Source organism: Danio rerio, chromosome 8 (genome assembly GCF_052040795.2).
Source record: "Danio rerio strain M-AB ecotype USA chromosome 8, GRCz13ab, whole genome shotgun sequence".
NCBI lineage: Eukaryota > Metazoa > Chordata > Actinopteri > Cypriniformes > Danionidae > Danio > Danio rerio.
The window spans coordinates 29,450,356-29,474,590 of record NC_141028.1 but is presented as its reverse complement, the minus strand read 5'-3'; the positions used below and the strand labels follow the sequence as shown (position 1 = coordinate 29,474,590).

The following is a 24,235-nucleotide window of genomic DNA, read 5'->3' as shown; positions in this document are numbered from 1 at the left end:
GATATTAGAACCAGACAGAACTGTTGTATGAAGCGTTTGATACAATAACATAAAACAAACACAAATGAACTGTGCTGGTTTGGAGCAATTTGAGCAAAATGGGATTGAGAGTGACGGGACATGCTCAAAAAAACAAAAAACAATCTTTATTATCTCAGACACCAAACCAGCTCAAACGTTTGCTTTTGCAGAACAAAACAAATCACCCCAAACAAATGGCATAGTTTTGTAGAGTATTTGTTTTCATAGGGTGCCAACTTGATGGAGGTTGTGAAAAGTTCTTATCTGGATCATGTACATTCACATAATGTCATCATAACCATACACAATCAGTTTGCTATTGTTCCCCTGTTTTCCCTACAAAAGACGCGTTCTGTGTTGATTGGATAAGATTGGTTTAGTCCACGAGTTAAACTCGAGAGCCAATCAGAGGTATAGGAAATAGTTGAGACAGTCAGTTAATTACACACTACTGCTAACAGGTCAGAACAAGGTGACTGAACACACACACACAGGCTAAACCGCTGGGAGGGAAGAACTAATAACTCCAAACTCTTCTTCTTTCCTACAAGCAGCTAAGGCTTCAGGGACAATGAGCTAAATGAGAGTGAAGTATTTGTTTCACATGTACACACACACACACACACACACACACACACACACACACACACACACATACACACACAGAGACACACACACACAGACATACACAGGGAATATCAGTAGAAAGTTTGCTGCTACTGTAGGTCATTCTTTATGAGGCTCATCCTCTCAATAAAACTAATATCCCTAGAGAGAGAGAGAGAGAGAGAGAGAGAGAGAGAGAGAGAGAGAGAGAGAGAGAGAGAGAGAGAGAGAGAAAGAGAGAGTAAAGGAGGGAGTATGGCTGCAAAAATTCATTGAAGGGCATATATGAGAAAGAGACAGAAGTGTGGAAAAGAGAGACGGAGACAGATGAATGTGTCATGAGATGAAATGCAGGAACAGACATGACTCTTGTGGATGACTGCAGTCCTGAGCTCTCCTGGCCTCTCTCTCTCAGTGTGTGTGTGTGTCTCCTGTGGCCTTCTGCCCTGTTAAACATGAGTCTCGCTCAGTCTCTCTGACATGTCCTAAACCTACAGACCCCTAAACAAGACACCAGTGTCATCAGAAATATGAAGAGGAATAGTTCATTTCAGTGGGGACGGTTTGTCGCAAGGACATGGAGGAAGCTTTATGGCTGAGCAAACTGTGAAGGAAAGTCTGAAAAAAAAAAAAAATCAGAAAGGACCAGTTCGCTGATTTAAGCCATTGTGTAGCAATGTCTGTCTGTCTCTTTATTTATTTATTCATTAATTAATTAATTAATTTATTTATTTAACTTATAGATGACTGGCTGATATGGATGTTTTTGACTCATTTCAAAAATTCATTGAATAGACAGCGCTGGCCTTAAAAAAAAATCTTTTTGTTATGTGGATCAATCAATTTTTTTTTTAGAAATGACATTGAAAAAAACATCAATTTGAGTAAATGTTTAGAATTTTGAATCTTTATAAAAGCCAAATACTTTTTTGATCAATGTAGTTGCTGATAGGCTGAAAAATATTTTAAATTAAATTATTTTCACTTAATGGTGGGATTAAATCTGTTTAAATTGAGTCTTTTTAGCAACCCATTGCAAGACTGTTTTAAGTCAGGTGGCTGGGTTAAATTATTGAATCACATGCTATAATTTTGGCTTAAAAATGAACTTAAAATTTAAATTCACAAACAGAATTTCTAAATGTGACAGTAATATACACTACCGGTCAAAGGTTTGGGGTCAGGTTTTTTTTTTAGTATTAATTTTATTTAATAATTTTAATTATTCTGTTCATCAAGGTGGCATTTATTAAATGTAAAAAAAGTTAAAGTTTATTTAATAAATATTTATTCATTACTTATTTTATGTAATTTCAAATAAAATTATTAATCTAAATTTATTATTATTATTATTATTATTATTATTATTATTATTATTATTATTATTATTATTATTATTATTATTATGTTTAATTTAAGAGGGATTTCTGATAGATCATTTGACCCTGAAAACTGTAGTAATGAAGCTGAAAATTCATCATTAAAATCACTGGAATTTGTTTTTTTATTAAATTATAAACTACTTTTAAACAGTTATTTTATAGCGCAATAACATTTCACAATTGTACAATTTTTTACTGTATTTTTGCTAAAATAAATGCAGCCTTTATGAGCACGAGAAGCTTATTTAAAACATTTAAAAATCCCACTGACCTCATACTTTTGAGCGGTAAATAGTTGAACATAATAATGCATCATTATCTATGTTTATTATGTTTATAAAATTAACATAATAAACTTAATAAAATTAAAATTATTTATGTTTATAAAATTAACATTTCACATGAATTGAACTAATCTCTGTGATTAATTTGACAAAAAAATGTAAGCTGGTTCTTGTGCTGGTGTATCACTGAAGTCTGGAAGAGCTGCAAACATAAGTCAGTGAGTCCGTTCATGAATAAATCAATTCACTCACTTATTTGATTGCATTTCATCTTTACCTTTTCTGTATTCTCTGTCAAATATTTTGTCAAAGAGCCCCTATTATGCATTATAAAAGGTCATATTTTGGTTTTGGGGGTCTCCAGCAACAGGCTGATATGCATGCAAGATCAAAAAACATTTTTATTGTCTTATAATATGCATTTATTTTTACCTAATCATCCCAACGACTCTCATATGATTTGTTCAGCGATTAATTTGTTTCCAAACCTCTCCTTTGTTATTCTGTGGTGATTGGTCCAATGAACCAGTCTGTTGTGATTGGTTGACTGGGTTCAGAGTGAAGCAGAAAAAAAAAACACCTATTGCAGATATGAAGTACTCAGAGTACAGGGTATATGTGTGAGCCCAATGCAGGAATGCATTTAAGCAATGCAGTTAAACACCAGCATATACTCTATTCTTGACACTAGCCACAAGTAATAACAAGGACACATATTCGGTATTAATCCACACAGTGGCAAAAGTTGAACTACATTGAAAATTGAAAAGTTTCTCTTTAACCACTGCTCTTTTAACACAGGTTTTTAGAAAACTTTTAAAAATAATCTGATTAGAATTGCATCTCACATTTCAAGATTACTGTCCATACAAAGAAATACATTTATTTTCCAAGAGCAGCATTCCAACACTTTTATAGAATTGTTTCAGCAGCACCGATTGTGTATTTGAGTGTGTGAGAGAGTCATTGTGAAACCGATGGTGTTTTTGTGGGACAGAAGCAGAGCGTTTGGTTTTTATGATTTCGGTCACCCCTGACCTTGTTTTATCCCCAATCTGCTGCCTTGCTTTTATGCTCTCTGTCTTTCTATCTGTGTTTGAACATCAACAATGAAACAAGCAGGTCGGCTACTTTCTCTATATGTTTTTCTCTGTATGTTTCTATTCTGTATGTGTAATTAAAGATTTTACTGTGCGTTTAGAGATATAGATAAACCATTAAATTATCAAATTATATAAAACATACCAACAGAAGCTGTTTTTGTCCTGCTGTCGTTCATGCTGTTTTCACTGTGATTTAACACTCGGCTTTCAGTATGGTGATAATGAAACATAATCACTCAATGTTTATCACTATGAAATTGTTTTTTTTTTTCAAGTTTAGATGATATTTACAAATGAGATTGTGTATTGAAAATCCTGAAACATTTCTTACAAAGCTGATAAAGTGCTAATGATGTCATCTAAATGATATATGCATTGTCATATAGCATTTCATTCAGAATCCAGGCCATTTATTATTGTATTTATTTAGTTTTTTTAATGCTGGGGTTCTATCGTGTAGTTCATATGCATGAAGCTCTCGTATGTGTTTGGTCTTCTTGTGACTGTTCACAGCATGTTCAAGACACCCATATGGCTTGTGAGAGACAGAAGGGGAATTAAAAATGTGAAAGTTTCAAGCACGATGCTCTGTTTCATCTGTGGGACAAAACATGTAGGTCACATCACCATCAGACCTTCCCAGAGCTCCCTGTCCTCATTCACTTTTATTCAACCATCTCTTCTCACCATTTTTGGGCTTTTGTGTAGCTATTTTTTAAATCATTTTGTTATAAAAAGTCATTTTGCAATAAAAAGCAGTTGTATTCACTGTATTACATAGCATTAAAGTGCGGACAAATGTTATTTAATTATTTATTTACCTATTGTTTTACAGTCAAGTTGTTTTGGAAGCTTGATAATTTATAAAATTAATAATTAAAAGTTTAAATTTATAGCTGTCGTTTGTTTTGTTCTGTAAACTACTGATTATATTTCTTTTAAATTAAAAAAAAAAGTTGTCATTGAGAGCAAACAATGATAATTGCCAAAATAACAAATATGTGCAATATTTTCAGACCTTTTTACATTCTTTATATCTGTTTATAGTCAATTTATTATTTAAGATGACACAACCAATGTTTCAATGTCAGGAGGGTAAAAGCAATATTTGATTAAATATCCCTGCATTTCAATCATAACAGATCGAAAAAAAAGTTATTTTGATCAAATGTCATTTTCTGGAGAAGTAGAGAATATTAAATGGCAATGGCTGTTTCTCATTACCAAGTACCAAAGTTCGAACTTGCATCCTTGGGAATTCTGATTTGCCAAGTTCTGACTTGGAAGAATGAACTCCTGAGGACGCGAAGACACAAGTCAGGTACTTCTTCAAATGGAACAGCAGTGTACTTTATAACGTCACTTACCTCACCATGGATTTATCGGTTTCACTGTACATTAACAATAAAATGATTGACTTATATAAAGTACAGCCTTATAATTAATACTATAATAATATCAAGAATAAATATTTTTGATTTAAGAAAATATAAACGTAAATAACCATAAATGTGGATTGAAATGGGTTATTATACACAGACTTGTGTCTTTGATTACCAGATTTAATAAACTACAATGGACATTATACAAGTATAAAGTACAAGAAGTAAAAAATAAATAACGTTAAACAATTTGTAAACAAAGACAAACAGTCTACAACACGCTACATAATTAAAGGCATTTTCTGGAAAATTGTGTATAAATGTTATCAGACCTGTATAAAACGAAACAAATATTATTAGTAATAGTTAAATTAATTTTTTGTAAAAATCATAATGCCAATAATATTTCCTTACAGTACATTACAAATGTTTTACTGTTAATAATCAGACTTCAAAGCCAAATAAATGCCTATACTGTAGGTCAAGGGTACTCAGCACTGTTCCTGGAGACCTTCCTGCAGAGCTCACCTGCAGCCTTGATCAAACACACCTGCCTTTAATTACCAAGTCCTTCTTCAGATCCTATTTCGTTGGTTTAGTTGCATTTGATCAGGGTTGGAGCTAAACTCTGCAGGAAGGTAGATCTCCAGGAACAGTGTTGAGCACCCCTGCTGTAGGTTTAAGCCAGCTACAAATTGATTTAAATCTATGTATTTAAATCTTTAAAACAACTCACACACTGCCTATTTTTTTAAGATGCATACATTTTGTTATGATTATGCCTGGCATTCACACTACTCCAGCATCTTGGACCCTCAAAAACAAATGTTTTGAAAACGCTGTTTGGAAATGCTGGGGATCTGTTACAGTATAAATTAACAAAGATGCAGTCTTTCAAAAAAGAGGCATGGCTAGCTACAATCACTCTTTGATTAAATGCTTGCACTATTGCATATCTCTCCCTGATTCGTCAAGCCCCTCTCATATAACCATGATATACCCAAAAATATGCACAAATCTAAAACATGTGCAAATCTAGTGAGATGAGCGTGTTTATTGGCAAACGAATCCCCAAATGTGTTGAGTAAGTAGCTTGAAATAAGTGTTTATGAAAAATGGTGAATGAAGCCCCGCCTTTTAATACAGGAGCCAATCATTGATCAATATAGACTGACGATTCTTTGAGGAGGAGCTTGGGTTGGACGTATATTTTTAATGACAGTTTCTGAAGTTGTTATGAACTCTCTGGGGTCAGCAAACGCACTGGAATCTCAGCGAAAACTTGCTTCAAAGACATGAGAAATATATCCACTAGGCATGGGACGATAACTGGTTTCAAGGTTTACCATTGTTTGGTAAAGACAATATTTTAAAATGTTCTGTTATACCGTTTCTAAGGTATACACACTGTAAAAAATGTTTGTGAAAATAACTGTAAAATTCTGTAAAATTGTGACATCTAAATTTTGTAAATAGAAAAACAATGAAACAGTGTTAAATTTACAGTATGGTTTTGTAAAAAATAAAAATACAGTTGTAAAACGTTGAACCAAATTAAACTGTTAATTGTACTGTAAGAATGTGTATTAATAACAATGTTTATTTGTAAAATTTACTGATCACTGTTATTTGAATAGTGCAAACATGTAATACTGAAAGCTGCTGTAAAAATTACAAATTGATACTAAACAAACTAAAATCATCCTATTACAGATTAAAAAAAGCATGTGTACACAAGTATACCAATCACAAAATAACCAAATCATGTTTTCCTTACATATATCATTACATATTTACAAGTTTTAAATGATGGGTTTTAAAGGCAATGTGTCTGTTCAGAATTGTCCTAATAGTATATAAGCTATTTTAATATTAGGCTTTATTGATAATTATCATATTTAATGTTGGCCTATGGAAAGATAATGGTTATTTGTCCCTAAGGGTCCTTTATTTTTGAACACTATGTAAAATGTAATTGTTAATCCACTGTATTTAACAACATATATATATATATATATATATATATATATATATATATATATATATATATATATATATATATATATATATATATATATATAATTTTTTAATTATTTTTTTAAAACAATAATTTAATTAATAAAATATAAATGTCTTGTTGTTATTTAAAATGTGACAGCGATGTGTTTATAGTTCAAATGTATGCTTTTGTGTAAATTAACGTCTGCGTTTGAATTTCAAACTCTGTTCTGCCTTGTCCAATGACTAATCGGCTATCTGATTCTTGCGGGAGCAGCCATTTTACAGACGTTTATAGTGAGTGCGCGCGCTCCATCTGTCCGGCCCGCGAATGAAGCTGTGGATGACGTCTGCCAACATTTCTAACTACTGAGGCACTGTGGTAAGTTTAGTGAAAAGTTCGTTTACTTTGTACTTTAAACGCTTTATCATACAAGCACCTGCAAAAAGGGAGAGGATATTATTTGGGGTGTTGCACGGTCGTCGAAATAATAATGAGTGGCACAATGCAAAGGTAACTCGGCTCCTTGTCTTATCGTCTAACTAACGTAAAGCTGAAAAAAAAAACATTTTTTGTTCGAAGTCTAAAGATGATTAACCACGTGTAATTTTTGCAACAAAACCTTCGAGACACTGAGAGGCTATGTGTTGCATTGTAAAGTTCATAGTAACGAACTCCTATTGATTTTTCAATTATGTTAGTGCTGGCTGTAAGCGAACATTTTGCTCTTACGCTGCATTTAAAGCACATTTCACAATGAGTCTGCATCAACCGTTAGTGCTAAAGCAGTTGCAGATTTTAAATTTCTAAATTTCGTTGTGTGACCTCACGTTTAACACGGCTGAAGATTTAATGCCACTTAAAAGCGCATATAGCAGAAGGCCGACCTGTGGCTTTTCCAGTAACGGGTTGCAAAAATACTTTTACAATTAAATCGTCTTTCACATCTCACATGTCCAGGAAGCATAGAGCTGCCTCAAATAATACTGTAAGTGACATTTACAGGAAAACTGTTTCTCAGTCGTCCACTGTCATGAATGTGTTGTTTCAAATGATGTAACAACACCTGAAACTACTGAATTATACTGAATAGAGCTGTTTGTGGATTTAAAAGATTTGGAGGAAAATGGAATAGCTGTAGGTGGTAACGTAGTTAAAGGTGCACTGTATTGTATTGCTGGTGGTGATAATTTGCGTTCACATGCCATTGGTGGGTTTACTGAAAATTTCAGTATTGTGCTCAGTATTTTTGCAGGTATTGTGAAATAACAAGAAATGAATTTCAGAGTGATAACCCAAATGTTTGTGGTCCACAGCGCACCCGTGAAACTTATGATTCTGCTGTTCATGATTTACGATCTTAAGACAGTCAAGACATCAAAGAAATAAAGGTAAACTCTGTTTTCTGTTGCATGTCAAAGACAGTTACACTTTTTACCCAAGTCTTTACAGTGAATCAATTAAACATACAGTGAGAGAATTTAACTTTTCAGACTTTAATACTACTGTGTCCACAGAAATAATCTATAAAGGAATGTCATACAAAAAGGGACATTTTCTTGTGTCTAAAAGTGATGAGTTCAACTTCTCATCATTTTAATCCAAAATGACGAAGCTGTGTTTTTTGTAATGGGAATACAAAAAGCTGAATATCATTTTGAATACCATCTGTATTCTGACTAAACAGAGTACCAGGCTACAGTGTCTTAGCATAAATGACTTGGTTGATTTTTATTTAACATTATAAATTGTTAATGGGTACCAAGTCATTACGCTGAAACACAGCGTGCTGTCGAAGTAAAGAGATCTTGTCCACAGAAGTGAAAAAAATATACTAAAAATCATCATGTATGCTTAGATAAAATAACATGTAGTTTAAAGAGATAGTTTTTCCAAAAATAAAAAATGTTGATATCATTTACTTACCCTTGACTTTTTTTTTTCAATCCTGTTTGGGATTTGTTTATTTTTTTTCTCAAGATGATAATTTAACTGTTGACTTCTATAGTATTTTTTCCTACTATGGAAGTCTATGGTTACAAGTTTCCAACATTCTTTTAAATGTTGTCTCAAAAAAACTCAAACTGGTATAAAATATATGTCAAGGATAAATAAATTATAGATTTTAAATTAAAAAAATGTTGTGATCTATCCTCTTGAAAATAGTAAGATTTTTGTTTTATTTGCAATTAGATGAACAGAAATAAACTCTTAATAAATTTAATAACTACATGTTTAATCACTACTTGATTGATTTCAGTAATGACTGACTTGGAGACAACATTTCTACGTACTGCCATCACTGAGGTCTTGCCTAACCTTCCAGAGGCAACAAAAGACATTTTAGAGGAGACATTGCAATCCATTGGAGTGGAGACATATGATGATTTTAAGTTTATTGAGGAATCTGATTTGCTAACGGCATTAAGGCCAATCCAAGCTCGAAAAGTCCTTGCTGCTTGGAAGTTAAGATGTAAGTCATGTGTTGCAGAACAGAATACTCCAAGACAAGTTCACAAAGTTACATGTGTAAAAAGGTCTTGAAAAGAAAATGTAAATAAAATAAAAAAAACTTTGTGTTAATGACTATTGTTTGTGTATGACCTTTTGCAGGCCAGACACCAGAAACAAGCAGCTCACCACAACCTTCCACAGCCTTGCATAGTTCACCTGCAAGTTCTCAATCATCCTCCACCAGCATCTCCCAAAGCCCAGATGTAGACTGGGTGGATACGTTTCTGATACCATGGGATAAATTTCCTCAGGAACTAATGCAATTTTTGGAGAGAGGAAAACGACCAAGTCCACGAATGAGAAGAGAGATGGTCCGGATTGTGGTAAACGAGATGATGCGAAAATGTTCATGCCCAAATAAAAGGAATTCTACTGAAGTTGCCAAAAAGATGGTAGCAAAGTATCCAGAGTCTCTCCTGGATGTAATAGAGGGGGATGTGGTTGGGCCAGGGTACCATTCTTTAGTGAAGCAATTGCAGTATAGGATTGAAAATGTGAAGCGATCTACAACACCCAAAATAAGAAAACGAAGACATCAGACTGATGACTCTGACACGGATGAAATTCCTCCAGAAAAGAGGGCAGCAATTCAGGATACATATGGATGCATTAACTGGCATGTAAAATTCCTGCCACTGGGAGAGACCTCTGAAAGCCAGGAGGAAAAGAAAGAGAAAATGAAGATAATGTCTCGTCAAACTGATGCAGATGCAGAAGAAGTCAGACATCTAATGAAATTGACTTTCTACACACAACGTAACCAAGTAAATCAGGGCAAGAATATAAAATGTCTCCTGGAGGATTGGCCATGGTGGTTTAATGAGCTTGGCATGGCAGTTCACTACAAGGAGCTTACCGGAATTGGTCTTAATGAAACTTTCACCCGGAATCTGGACTTGAAGGGGAAACGACTCCTAAACTACTTCAGTACAGTTGGTGTGAACAAAAACAAAAAGTTCCTGCAGGACTTAACAAAGTTTAAAGTGATGAGGGGAGAGCTAAGTGGTTGCTCTGAAGATGTGAAAGAGATGTTGATGCTTTTGCTTTCCTACTTCAATGAGAAGGAAGATGCTATGTTCTGTCATGTGGAGGACACATGCCTCGCAGAAGAGGTAGAGATGGACAAAGTTAATTTGACCCCAACACTTGTTGTGTGTGGTAAGTTTATTTGTTTGTTTCTTTGCTATAAATTTTTTTTTAATGCTTGACTATGGAGCTAAAATATGACAAAAAATCTGCATTTTTTTGTTTGAATTATTGACAATTGTAATTTAATAAATCAGAATTTTTATATGCCGTTAAATTTTGAATTTGAATTAATTTTTTGAATTTGAATTTCTTAACTTGAATATTGAACATCTAAAATTTAAGACAACTGTAATTTTCAAGGCAGAAATTTTTTATAGACGTATTTTCATAGACTGCAGATATCCAGTTTATAAAAGTACAGTATCAAGTTTTCAGGATAAATAAATTCAGAACATCAAACTCAGTAATATAAAACTCAAAACCAGAATTTTAGATTGTGAAATTCAGATTCAGCAGAAATAAGGTCAGGGGTCATCGACAGGAAAGAGTAGACGATCACCAAAAAGTTAAAGCTCATTTACAGAGCTGCGTGAGTTTACAGCCTGGTGTATGTGAGGCTCAGGAGGACACAATTCTTCTGCAAACTGACTATCAGGGTCAGCTATTTTCACTAGTTTGTGTAATAAATATATACATGCTTCAGTGAACCAAATTCATATACTTAATTCAATTACATCTCGTTGTTTAATAAATTTTATTTTTTCATTTTTGCCTGCATTTTCAAACTCCCTGCGTTTTACAGCTGTGGTAAATGACATATTTGCATGCACATGCTTTTTACTATATAGTATATAGTATAGTATTTTAAGGAAGATTTTAATGTTTGGCCAAAGTCTATCATCAACACTGAAATGCTGCCTCTTTTAAAAATCATCTATTCACATCCAAGATGTCATATTTATCCTTACATTTATATTTATTTAAATTATCAGATTTTCCATATATTTAAAAATATCGCATTATTTTTGGCTAAAATACATTGAAACCAAAATGTCCAACAGGTGGCACCAAACCTCTATCTTTGTCACTGAATTGTTCATTCAGAGGTGTTCGATTCGGCTTATTTATAAATGAATTAAGTGACTCATTGTGAATTACTTGCTCAGAGATTTTTGTTAGCCTCATTTGTTAAGTGCTTAAAACTTTTTGTTCAAATGGTAACATGAGGTGTTAATAAGTCTATATTGTTGTGAAAAGTGTACAGTGAAAGCCACTTGATGAGTTTTCAACGTTTTTTTTATGTAACCCGAAACTGAAAGCATCCTTCCCCATACTTAAAGCTAAAATACATGAGTTTAATTTTACATTAGGCTATATGTCGACAAATAACATTTATTTTGACCTATTTCCAGACCCCCCAAACCCCCACCCTCGTGGTGAATGATTCCTAGTTTGACTTTTCAGTGATCGTCTACTCTTCCGTTGATGACCCCTCACCTACTTTCTGCTGAATCTGAATTTCACAATCTGAATTTCTGGTTTAAAATTTTATAATATTGAATATGATATTTGGAATTTCTTTATCCTGACTTGAAACTACTTTCACAAACTGGATACCTGCAGTCTATGAAAATACGTCTATAGAAAAATTCAGTTGTCTTAAATTTCAGATGTTCAATATTCAAGTTAAGAAATTCAAATTCAATTTTTTTTTACGGCATATAAAAATTTAGATTTATTAAATTACAATAGCAAATAATTTAAATGAACACAATTCAAATTCAGATTGTTTTCGTATATTATTAGCTTCATACTTTACAATAACAATAAATTTGTTACCATTAGTAATCATGAACGTACAACAGTACTTATATGGCATTTATTATTTGTTGTTACTCACATTATTATGTATTTCAAGATCAAAGAATGTCATGATAACGTTTAATAGACCGTTCAGCATTGTTCAAGTATTGTTAATTGTACATTCATTTGAAATATTTGTAACAAATAAATCTTGTAAAGGTTTTTTAATTTGTTTGTATTTTTTACTTTTATGGTATTATAATTAAATACCAAATTTAACTTTTATTTAACTTTTTTCTAAGGCCAATCCTGCTTTTCATCGAAGCGTTTCATGCTGTGTGTGGATCGAACTGTTGTACATGACAACATCCCCTCCTTCATTTCCGCCCTGTGCATGATGTTTGGGAGCTATTATTGCTTCAACATCCATTACCCATCAGAGCTGGCATCAACCTTGGAGTTTTTGCAGAGGTATGTGTTTTTGTACAGGCTTTATACAACATTGAAGTGACCTAAATTGCTAATGCAAGGTTTTCTTTTCCCTGGTTTATATGTACAGGTTGACAAATTTCTATTATATTAATTATAATTAAAATTATAATTTCAATTAAAAAGGTATTTTTCCCCAAAAAAGAAGATTTTCCCAAAAACATAAGATTTTTTTATCATTAATACAATTCATTTTTTTCTCTTTTTTGCTCAGGTGTTTCTTCTCTATCAACCCAGAGAAAGGCACTAAAGTGGAGAAGACAAACACAGCCCGTCTTCATGTGAACCCAAGAGTTCTTACCTTGATTCAGGAACTTTCCGATCATGAATGGCGTGATGTCTAAATACGGACTGAAGTCAGTCAGGTTTGGACATACAGTGAATGCCAGTTTCTCAGGTTTGTTTGATCTGCCATGCTTAATGTATGTGTTATTACACAACTGTTAGAGTTTTTATTGCTCTAGTGTTTTCTGAATTAAGTTATTCCTGAATTGTTGGTTTGTATTGAATATTTGTTTATAAAACAATTGTTAAATGTTCTTAACCCGATTTAAGAGAAAAGTTGGTAGCACTTTATAATAACTACACACTATGAACCATTTATTAAGCATTAATAAATATAATGGATTAATTTACTGTTGAGCATTAACTCTACATTAATAAACATTAGTAGACAGTTTATAATAATGGCTAAAAATGTTGTATTCTTGACTTAAAAGCATGTGTAATGTGCTTAATAACTGTATTTTCATACTTTGTTCATGATTCATTTTTCATGACTAAATTGAGTATCGCATTATTTACAAAGCAGTTATTTAAGAGTAGTTGGTGGTTTTTTAAGATCATTCAGAATGCGTAAGTTAATGATTAATTAACTATTTAAATAAACATTTATAAATATTATTCAGGCATATACTAATAGTTAATTTGTATGTTAATAAATGCTTTATTAACTCAACTTCATGCAGTTTTGTGACCTAATCTAAAGTGAGGACTATTTATGCTTTATAAATCCCTTATAAATGACAAGGCTCAGTTAAATTCTAAACAGGATTTTTTTTTATTAATTTGAAGAAACACAAATGAAACTGTATCAAATGAAAATAAATCTTTGCAATCTTGTGTAAAATAAAATTACTGTAGAGTTTAAACATTGCTACATAACATTGAAATGTTGCATCCTATTATATTGTTAAATTATATTGTTTTTTAATCCAATTTTATGTTAAATTTTGACACTCCTGTTATTCGGCAATGTTTAAACTTTACAGTAATTAAATTTTTAAAATAAGATTGCAAGGATGTGTTGTTCATTTGATAATGAGCCTTTAATTATCATTTATAAGGGATTTATAAGCATAAATAGTCCTCACTTTAGGTTAGGTTACAAAACTGCATTAAGTTGAGTCAGTAAAGCATTTATTAACATACATAGTAACCATTACTACATGCCTGAATAATACAATATATAAATATTGATTTCAATAGTTTATTAATTATTTACTAACTCATTCTCAATGATCTTAAATATCACCAATTACTCATACAAATGGTTTGTAAATAATGCAATACTTAATTTAGTCATGAAAAATCAATCACCCACACATGATGAAAATACAGTTATTAAGCACATATTAGTGTGCTTATAAGTCAAGAAAACAGTATTTGTAGCCGTATATATATATAAACTGCTTCCTAACGTTTATCATTGTAGAGTTAATGCTTAACAGTTAATGAATTCACTATTTGCTAATGCTTAATAAATGGTTCATAGTGTGTAGTTATTATAAAGTGTTACTAAAAAGTCTTTCATTTTATTGGCATTTCAATTTTAGTTTTACTGGCAATGTCTCCCATCTCTTTGCCTATAACTTTCCTTATTTGTTTTCAAGAAGACAATTATTAAACTGTCACATGCTCTCTAAAAGGTGAATGTATCGTTTGTAAGGAAAGTAATAGAAATTTGTGTTGCAAACTGACAGACAGTGTTGACTTGTTTATGGTTAATAAATACAAATTATAGTTGGATTACTTTGTCTTTGAGTGCAGTTTCTATGATCTATGCATATCTAGAATTTATATCCCTAGGTACTGTGTAACATACAAGTTATCGTTTTCATGCATGGTCAAGGGTAAAGCAAATGATTTACAGTTGCTACTGAAATTAAACTATGTTCATTATACGAAACAACATTGGTCTTCTTAAAATATTATAAATAAACACAATTGACTAAAGTGATGATCTTATGCTGTTAAGTTGTTTACATTTTAAAATGTATTTTCGTTACATAATTATTGTGGCATCCACAGCTGCCAGATTTTTTTTAGATATTAATGTAATTATTAATTTTAATAAATAGTATTAATTAGTAAATATATTGTTTTGTTTTTTCACGTAATTGTTCTTTATGTTCAACAGTTTTAAATTGTAAACAGGTTTACATTTTTATTGTAATTTTTACAAAATTATTCTGGCAACCACAGCTGCCAAAATATTTTTGTAAAAACAACAAGATTTTTTGTTTAAATACTAAAAATTTAAGTATTTCTTACACAAAATTTTTGTAAATTTTACATAATATTAATTTGTTTTTTACATAATTATTTTGTACATATACAGTTTTAAATTGTAAACAGGTTTACATTTTTATTGTAATTTTTACAAAATTATTCTGGCAACCACAGCTGCCAAATATTTTTTGTAAAAATAACAAGATTTTTTTGTTTAAATACTAAAAATGTTATTTATTCTTACACAAAATTTCTGTAAATTTTACAAATTTTTAAATTGTTTTTTACATAATTATTCCGTACACATACAGTTTTAAATTGTAAACTGGTTTACATTTTTATTGTATTTTTTACAAAATTATTCTGGCAACCACAGCTGCCAAATTTTTTTTGTAAAAACAACGGAATTTTTTTTACAGTGCATAAGAGTTTGTTAATGTATTTTTTTGTGTTGAACAAAATCTGTTTTTGAAACTAATAAAGAGGGCAAAATTATTTCTTAAAAAATATATTTTAAAAAAAGTTGTTGTTTTTTCTCCGACATGTAAAAAGTACTTATTTTAGATTTTAGAGCAGTAATCACAATACCGTGATACCTTGAAACTTAGGTATTTTTATCCAAGGTTATTATGCCGTCAGAAATTTATACCGGCCCATGCCATTTATCCACATAAGCTTTAAATCTCTAATTTTAAACGAATCAACTACACTTTAAACAAATATTATCTGGTTTTGTAATTTGTATGAAACAAACGCAAGGTGCAGTCTGTCCTTTCAAAAGTATATCACATGACAGCAACTATTAGAATGCCCACAAACTTATAAACAAAGAAGTCATTGTCATTTCGGGAGGAGATTTGACATCAAGACCAAGTTGGTCTTGATGGCAAATTGCATCAGAAAACCATTCAGAGTATGATGTTGGGTAACATGTAAACAGAAAAAGGAGTTTGGTGTGATCTCATTCCCTTCGAGAGGGCATGCGCATTGGGCAACCTGAAAAACTCAAATATTGTGATTTAAAAACTAAAAAAACTAAACTTAAGAGAGAGTTGTTGTGTCATTTTATCGCTGATTTGACACATGAAATTTAATCATGAGCTTGGCAAACAGTTTGGAAGAATTTGGTGTTTCCACACTTCCCTGGGAGGCGTATCAAAATGGCAGCTGAGTGAAATTTCATAAAACAGTAAGACAACTGTGAAACAGAACAAATAGAACCCTGGACGTACTTGAAGACTTGTGTATCATCAGTTAAAATTTTCACTTTTCAAGCATATGTTTGTGTTTGTGTTTATGTAATGTTCATAAAACAACCAACAAGCTTTGTTTGCCTCATTTGTTGTAGTGCATCAAGCTACTTTCAGCTTTCAGCTTAGCTTAGCTAATTTCCACTGCCTTAAAGTATTTTATGCACCCCTTGTGTCATTAATTATTAGCATTCACTTTCAATTTAATTTAGATTACAGCGCCCTTTTAAGCAACTGGCTGTGGGCTCCATTTAGTGTTTGATTATTCAGAACAACATTATTATGTTTTTTTTTCTGTGTGTGTGTGTGCATGTGTGTGTGTGCTTTTATTTATAATTCGCTGACTGTAGCTCTCTTGCCTTAGAAGAGAAGTGCCCATGGCGGCTCTGGTCATATTTAACACTCTTGCTTCCATAAGTGTGTATGTGGGGAGTAAGTAGGTTAAAATGAGTGTTTATGAGTGTCTTAAGCAGGCTGCTTTGAGCTTGATGGGTGTTTATGTATTCCATCAGAGCGTGGTGTTTAATCTCAAAGCAGATGGCACAAGCTCACACTCTCCATAAACAAAAACAGCTTCCTATCCATCAGGCGTCCTGATTACTGCAGAATCCAACATGTGTTCGGGCTGAATTCAGCTTGAGAGAAGGTGCTGACATGTTATTCTTATAGATTAAAAAGAAATAGCTGATAAGTGTGTTACCGAGTGATCATTGTGGAGGTGGTATTTTGAGAACGCTGTCGAGAGGGGACCTTTTATAGACATACAGTATGCAAATCATTATACTCAACCTGTGAACCTGTTAATAGATCAACATTTTTATGTTTGTTATAGAGAAGCAGTAGTGAACAAAATACTTCTGTTTTTTGAGATATAAAAAATTAAATACAAAATTGTTAATCATTTTCTCAACCTCTGGTCATTTCAAACCTATTTTTATTCCTTTGTGGAACATATTGTAATAAAAAACATATTTTGAAGTTTCCTCTCTTACTTTTTTCTTTTTGAAGAAATCAATGAGTTGATAAGTGATGAGTGCTTTTTTATCAATATTAATTATTAGCATTTGTCTTTGGGTCCTACTGATTATTTAAAATCATTTAAATGTTGTATTTTTAGTTTTATTATCATTTAATCGTTTTTGTAATTTAGCCGTTTTTATATTTTTGTCTTTGCATTTTAGTAATTATAGTGTTTTGACGTCTTAATGTAGGGCAACACGGTTAGTTTAGTTTGGTTTAAGAGCCCCTGTTATGGGTTTTTGAAAATGGCCTTGCTTGCAGTGTGTAACACAGCTCTAAGTGAAGTGAAATATCCAGCTGAGGCTTAAATCTGAGGTTTAAAACTATTGATTCATCTATAAAAGACAAACACTGTAGCAGATCTCGGTTGAATCAAGTCGAATAGATGCTGTGCTCTGAAATGTGTGGGAAAGTTAGTGTTATCTTTTCTACCCAAAGATGTGTCCAGAATTAGTGGTTGTTTATTTTTGCAAGAATACCTAAGCATTATAACCCCAGCCTTGTGCTGTGTTTCCGCCATGTTTCTGATGAGTGCTTCAGCAATCTAAATGCTTAAAACGGGAGATTTGTTGGCCATATGTTAAAGGAAGGATCAGAAAAGACTACACAAGACTTTGTCAGAGCTTAATAGAAACTTTACAGTACAGTAAAGTTCTTTACAGTAGTTCATGGGGTCAGTTTGGGGGTGTTATGTGGAGGGTGTTGCGGATGGAAGTGAGAACCGGGGTGGAGTTGCAGCTGAAAGTGAGGACCAGGGGGAGTATAGTTAGGGTTGAATGGGGGTGTCGCAGATGGCGCCCTCACTATTTTGTCGCCTCTATGGATGCGCTTGTAGAAGAGCTTGTATTGTATAATACTGTATGTAAATGATCAATATCAAAATTAATATCAGTAACAAGATTTTTGCAAAACTGTCACAAAAGTTTTTTTTGTTTTTTTGAAATTGGTATCAGTTTAACAAAAATCCTATTAGTGCATCCCTAGTTTATATTTCATGTTTATATTTTATGCAGATTTTTTTATCCATTAATGTCAAATACAAGCCATCACTTCCTATATTGTACATTATAGTGTGTTAAGGCCTTTCTGAACGATTTTAATCACATAAAAACATCAGTAAAAAAAAACACAATATAAAGTGGCGTCTTCTGGGACATTTCCTTTCACATTCTCACCACGTGCTCTCATCAGGGTTCATGTGTAAAAAGTACTGACCCTCTTACCTAAGACCCACAGGAGAGAAGTCCCACCACAAAATATGTGTTTGAAGATGCAGATGGAACCAGAACTCTGGGACAACACGCTGTCCTCTGACATCTGATGAGACTCTGGATGACAAGACGGAAATGAGGAAAGGATGAGTGCGGAGAGAAGGAAGAAATACCAAAGCATGGGATGACAGGAAAGGGGAAAGGTTTTGCTGCTCTCAAATTGGAGCCAAAGAATAACATGTTCAACCTCAACGAGATTGGACAGCCGTCAAGATGCCACTTTTTTCACCCTATTTACCCCGCCTTTTGTCTCTCTTGAGGGTCTGAAGTGTACTGGAGAATATTTGTTTGAGAGTTGGCTGTTTGCACTGGGAGTTTGACGGAGGTGTGTAAATGTGGGTCAGGCCGAGAAGGAAGGAGCACTGACCTCTGGATTATTGGAAGAGGCCTTAACACATCAGACGGGTGTATGAGACTCTTGTCTGGCCATGTTCTCTTCTCCTTTCAATCCCCAAAGTGCTTGATCTGACATTTCAGGATATTTCAGAAAAGTATGGCCTATCTGCATTCTGTTAACAAAACTAAAACAACAAAATATTGTATAAGAAGACAAAAACAAACACTAGGTAACATGTAGTGTAGTATACAAAACAGTACTGTGCAATCAAAATTTGAATGGTGGATAGTGTCGACATGAGATGAAGCACAAAAATGTAATCATTGGTCTATTTAATATTCATTGATGTGAAAAAGTATGTATACCCAATTTCTTTTTTAACATATGTTAGGATTAACTTTAAAATCATGTTTTCTAAAAAAATCCTCACTTTTAATGTACCAAAAATGCACAGAAACTAAATTGTCTTTAATAAAAACCATTAATACACCATTTGTTAAATCTTGTTCCATTAAAAGTAGTGACATGCTAATTCAATATCTGTCTAAACGTGTTGAGGAAACTATTTGTGCGCTCATTTTCTCCTACCTGTACAAAAAAAAATACCCAATTACAGTTTTCATTCCTTAAAAGAAACTGAATGTGAGAACTACACAAATAAATGTGAAAGTAATTGATACCCATTGATACCCAGTTATAAATTGTTGTGTGTTTTAAGAGTTTAAAGTATGTTGATCAGCATAATGTACAGTAACAGTGGTAAGATATTTCTCCGCAAAAATGCTTTTTTTTACTTAGAGTTTTGTTTTGTCATAAATCAAGAAGCACTTTCTAGACAAGTAAAACATAACTTCTTGTTTGAATAAATAATATGCCAAAATTAAGTTTTTCATTAAAACAAGATAAATAATCTAAAAATGGGATAAGTGAAATTAATCTTGTTTTTGCTTTGAAATAGGATTATTTTGCTTATCCAATTGGCAGATTATTTGGCTTGTTTTAAAGAAAAACTCACTTATATTATTTCCTAAAATAAAAATTGTTTTACTTGTCCTGAAAATGTGTTTTGTACTGGAAACAAGACAACAATTCTAAGTAAGAAATGCATTATTTTTTCCCTTTTTTTTTTTTTTTTGCATTGTTATTTGAAATCACAATGAAAATCTCTTTTTACATTATGACCAATACCTGAGGCAAATGAGTCCCCTCCAATATTAATAGGGAGGTATTTGTCGTCATTGCCTATGACATCTTAAAGTTTAACCAATATTCTCGAAAAAAGTAGTTTTCTGTCGTACACTCTCAGAAATAAAGGTACAGGAGCTGTAACTGGGGCAGTACCTTTTTAAAAGATACATATTTGTACCCAAATAGTCCACAGTAGTACCAAAAAGCTGTATATTTGTACACAAATTTACCTAAAAAGTACCTTTGTGGTAGCATTATGCACCTTTTAGTTACAAATATGTATCTTTTGAAAATGTACTGCCCCAGTGACACCTCATGTACCTTCATTTCTGAGAGTGTAGGGAAAATGGAACCTGAGACAGATTATTTGTTATTTAAGTGCCAATTAAATGAAAGCAGCAACAGATTTATGAATTTATTCATTTTTTGAAGTGAAACAGGTTTAAAAAAATGATTATAATAATAATAATCGTAGAGCAGGGACTCAACAGTTAGGCTATTGATTGGATAGATGCAGAGCTAAATATGAGCTTGCAGTCTGTAATATTAGTTGTCATCTAAATGATTAGAGAAATACATTAAATATCATTCATTCATTTTCCTTTGGTTTAGTCCTTTATTTACCGGGAATCACCACAGCATAATGAATCTTAAACTATTTTGCCATATGTTGTTTTTGTGCTCAGATGCCCTTTCAGCCACAACCCAGTTCTTGGAAACCTCAATACACACTCATTCACACACACACACTCATACACTACAGCCAATCCAATTCACCTAAAGTGCATGTCATTGAACTGTGAGGGAAACCAAAGCACCCAGAGGAAACCCACGTCAACACAGGGAGAACATGCAAATCCCACACTGAAATGCCAACTGGACCAGCTCGAACTAGCAACCTTCTTGCTGTGAGACGACAGTACTAAACATTGAGACACCATGCCGCCCATAATAAATATATTTTGCTGAAAATCTGGAAAAAAAGCAATAATATTGTACTAAAAATAGATCACATACTGTATACAGTAGATACATAAGATAAAGTTTTTTCAGTCATCCCCAACTTTGAATCTTTCCTCAGCTTCTCTTCCCAGCAAGCATTTGTATTGTACTTAAAAGAAGTCTAATAATAATAGTGTTTAAAACAATTCTAAACTTGGGCTGTCAGTGAAAATCCAATAGATATTTAACCCAAAACTAAGACTAGTCCTTAAATACACATGAATCAATGACTACACACTTTTAGAAGTCTTTCTTAAAGTTTGCCATTGCTATCCATGTTAAGACATCTATTAGATGTCTATTAAACACAAAATTGCTTGGTTGGTTTTCTCTCAGAGTCTCAGTGTGGAATTTAAGTCTTTATACTTTACATCCTCTAACACTCTCAATAAGTCTCACATCTTCAGCGTGTCTGTCTTTGATGGATGGAGCTTTTTACCTCCATTCAATGCTCTGTAATTAACGTCAATGCTGCAGATGCCCTGATGGAGATGTAGAGCGTGGGGGGGAAACGGGTTAGGGCAAAGTGCTTACTGGGCAGATTTTGCGCTCAGCCGTCATTTTACATGAAGCTCTCCATTTCACAGTTATCAGGAAGGGATGATCTCCTGTCTCCTGCTACGGGGGGCTTAAATAATCTAACACCACACTGTCCCGAAGAGAGCGTATGCTGCAGGACAGCATGTTTTAGCAGATTAGAGGGCGGTAGAGTGAATCTCTTCACCTGCAACACAGGCCAGCTGTGCAGGCAAGAGACACGACACAAACCAGATCACAAGTGAGAATAAATATCCCCAACATGGCAGTGATCTGAAATGTGTGCAAGAAATATGCTTAAGCCGGGTTTAGATTTGCTAGTCCTTTAATATTAGAACTTTAAATAAAACACAAATGCTACTAAAATACTAATCCGCTTTTTTTTGCTCTAATCCGACTTTAATATTACGTACTCTTTCTGGACGAAGAGAGAGAGAGGGAGTGGGATTGAGGAAGACTGAGCCAACATAATATATTTTTTTCAATGTTTTGATATTTAATGATGCGGCGATATGTCTGCCCAGGAAGTGATGTCATTACCAGCACATTCTGGCCATCTGTCAGAGTTATATTTGTGACACATTCTGGGAACAGGATGTCTAAACGCTCACTTTCTATGCAAGCGAGGTCATTATTGCTCCCAGTTGCACAGATTTTCTAAAGTGACGCATAATCACACATGACAGAAATCTGCTTTGGGAAAACAGTAAACAACATCAACTGTTCGGGCTGCTTCGATTGCATGATATTCTCATATAGCCTGACAGTTTTTTGCTGTTATGGAATTGCTCCCTCTTTACCAGGCACTGCAATTGCCTTACCTGTGTGTATCTTCAGGTATTTCTCTCTTCATGGCTCACAGGAGATACATTAGCTCTGTTCTTAAACCTAGCAAGCTGCCTTGCTGTCTGCTGCCTCCATAGGCAACTCCTTTCTACAAGGCTGATCCTATACAACTTGATCCCTATAAGTGAATGCCTTATAAGATGTATAATGTGGTGTAATGTTCTATAGTGCTATTTGCAGGAAGTGCATAGGAAAATGGACCTATGCTTAATTCAGTTTGCATCATGCTAACAATGTTGGTAGTTAGATAAAATCTGTGATTATACCTATGCAGATGTTTAATCATTTAGTATGTGGGCATCGCTAGGCCGGTTTTAGGGGGGCTGTAACTCTGTAACTCAAACATTTTGCTATTTTTATTTCAAAATGAGATATAAAACAATTTTATAATGGAAAGACAGTTCACCGGAAGCGCTGAGGCTGGCTGGCTGTAATTAAATGTCTGTGTGCATATAGTCCATTACTTAAAACAAGAAAAGGTCATGTTGTCATAAGCCTTTATGTGTGTACTTTTTACCTTTGTTATTAGTAAGTTAAAAGTTAAAATAGTTTTTTTTTTTTTTTTTTTGCTGTTAACATTAATTTCTGGGCCTGCATGTCCTGCAATGTCTAACATGTGCAAAACACATTTGAACAAGCAACAACATACCTTTTTGGAAAGTCTTTTGCATTTACATTCTTAAAATACTGTCTAGGTAGGCCGCACACTAAGTGTTGTAACAGAGCTTATATCGTTGAAACTCATTAGGGAAACTCGGATTCATAAGAACAATACCGCTTTAATCGGGTTTATGCATGCTCCAATAGACACTACAACAAAAGAGCAATGAGCTTGTTCTTTAATAGGGAAACAGTCTCTTAATGACTGAGGAGAAAGGCAGAGAGAGTGAAAGAGAGAGAGTGCATTGGTGCAGGTGTAATTCCATTATCTCTCTCAGTAGTGTAACAGCTCCAGGTGTCTGCAGTGCTCGAGAGCAGCAGGGCGTTTCCTCTCATCAAGGCTTCATAATCATCTGCGCTAATGAATATAATAACTGCACAAGTGCACACGGTGATTGGATGATTGCCTGAGTTCAACCCCTCCCACTGATTAAAAGCCTCTTATAGTGACTCATCCTGTCTTGGGTAATGGGGCGTCAAGAAGTGGCTGTCGTGATGGCCGGGATTCACGCTTGCACTGCACTTTTACGCGCACACACAACATGAATATATACTTTGGTGTATATAATTGTTGGCATAAAAATGGAAGTTGCAGTGGAATGTTTCCTGTATTGTATGATTTATGCATAAGTTTAACAGCTAGAATAAAATGTAGGGAGAAAAAAAATATTTTGTAGATTGGAATTTGATTGGATCCATTGTAGTCTTTAGTAGCTAGACATTACAACTCTCAGCAAGAGGTATGGACTCTTTTATTGGCCAAAGACCACCCAGACATCATTTGAATAACAATAATGAATAACATGGTTTCATAGTATTACAATTAGTTTTTATTTCACATAATTTTCACAGCACAAAATGAAGGATTTACCAAATTTATCTCTGACCACGTCAAACATGAACAATTGATTATTTTTTGGCCAAGAATTTTAAATGTGTCAAAACAAGCTAAATATACTGTAGCTGTATATTATACTTTTTATTTAACAAAACATATGCAC

General features: G+C 33.3%; 2 protein-coding genes across 12 annotated transcripts in view; both read left to right on the top strand.

Annotated features, from left to right (window-relative positions):
• Positions 1–24,235, top strand: part of tafa3b (TAFA chemokine like family member 3b) — a 154,024-nt gene that overhangs the window by 92,373 nt on the left and 37,416 nt on the right. The window lies entirely within an intron of this gene.
• Positions 7,025–14,640, top strand: LOC101886754 (uncharacterized). 10 transcript variants are annotated; one of them, XR_015498010.1, is made up of 7 exons: positions 7,025–7,158; positions 8,094–8,168; positions 9,038–9,250; positions 9,391–10,449; positions 12,426–12,594; positions 12,827–13,091; positions 14,394–14,640. XR_015498010.1 is itself a non-coding variant. In XM_087264832.1 (6 exons), the coding sequence occupies exons 3-6, from the start codon at positions 9,040–9,042 to the stop codon at positions 12,954–12,956; spliced, it is 1,569 nt and encodes a 522-aa protein (XP_087120958.1). In that variant the 5' UTR covers positions 7,025–7,158; positions 8,094–8,168; positions 9,038–9,039; the 3' UTR covers positions 12,957–14,640. The 10 variants fall into 10 exon arrangements, 2 of the variants coding, with proteins under 2 accessions (XP_087120958.1, XP_087120959.1); XR_015498008.1 differs by having other exon boundaries at positions 12,827–13,177; positions 14,405–14,640; XR_015498009.1 differs by having other exon boundaries at positions 12,827–13,177; positions 14,387–14,640.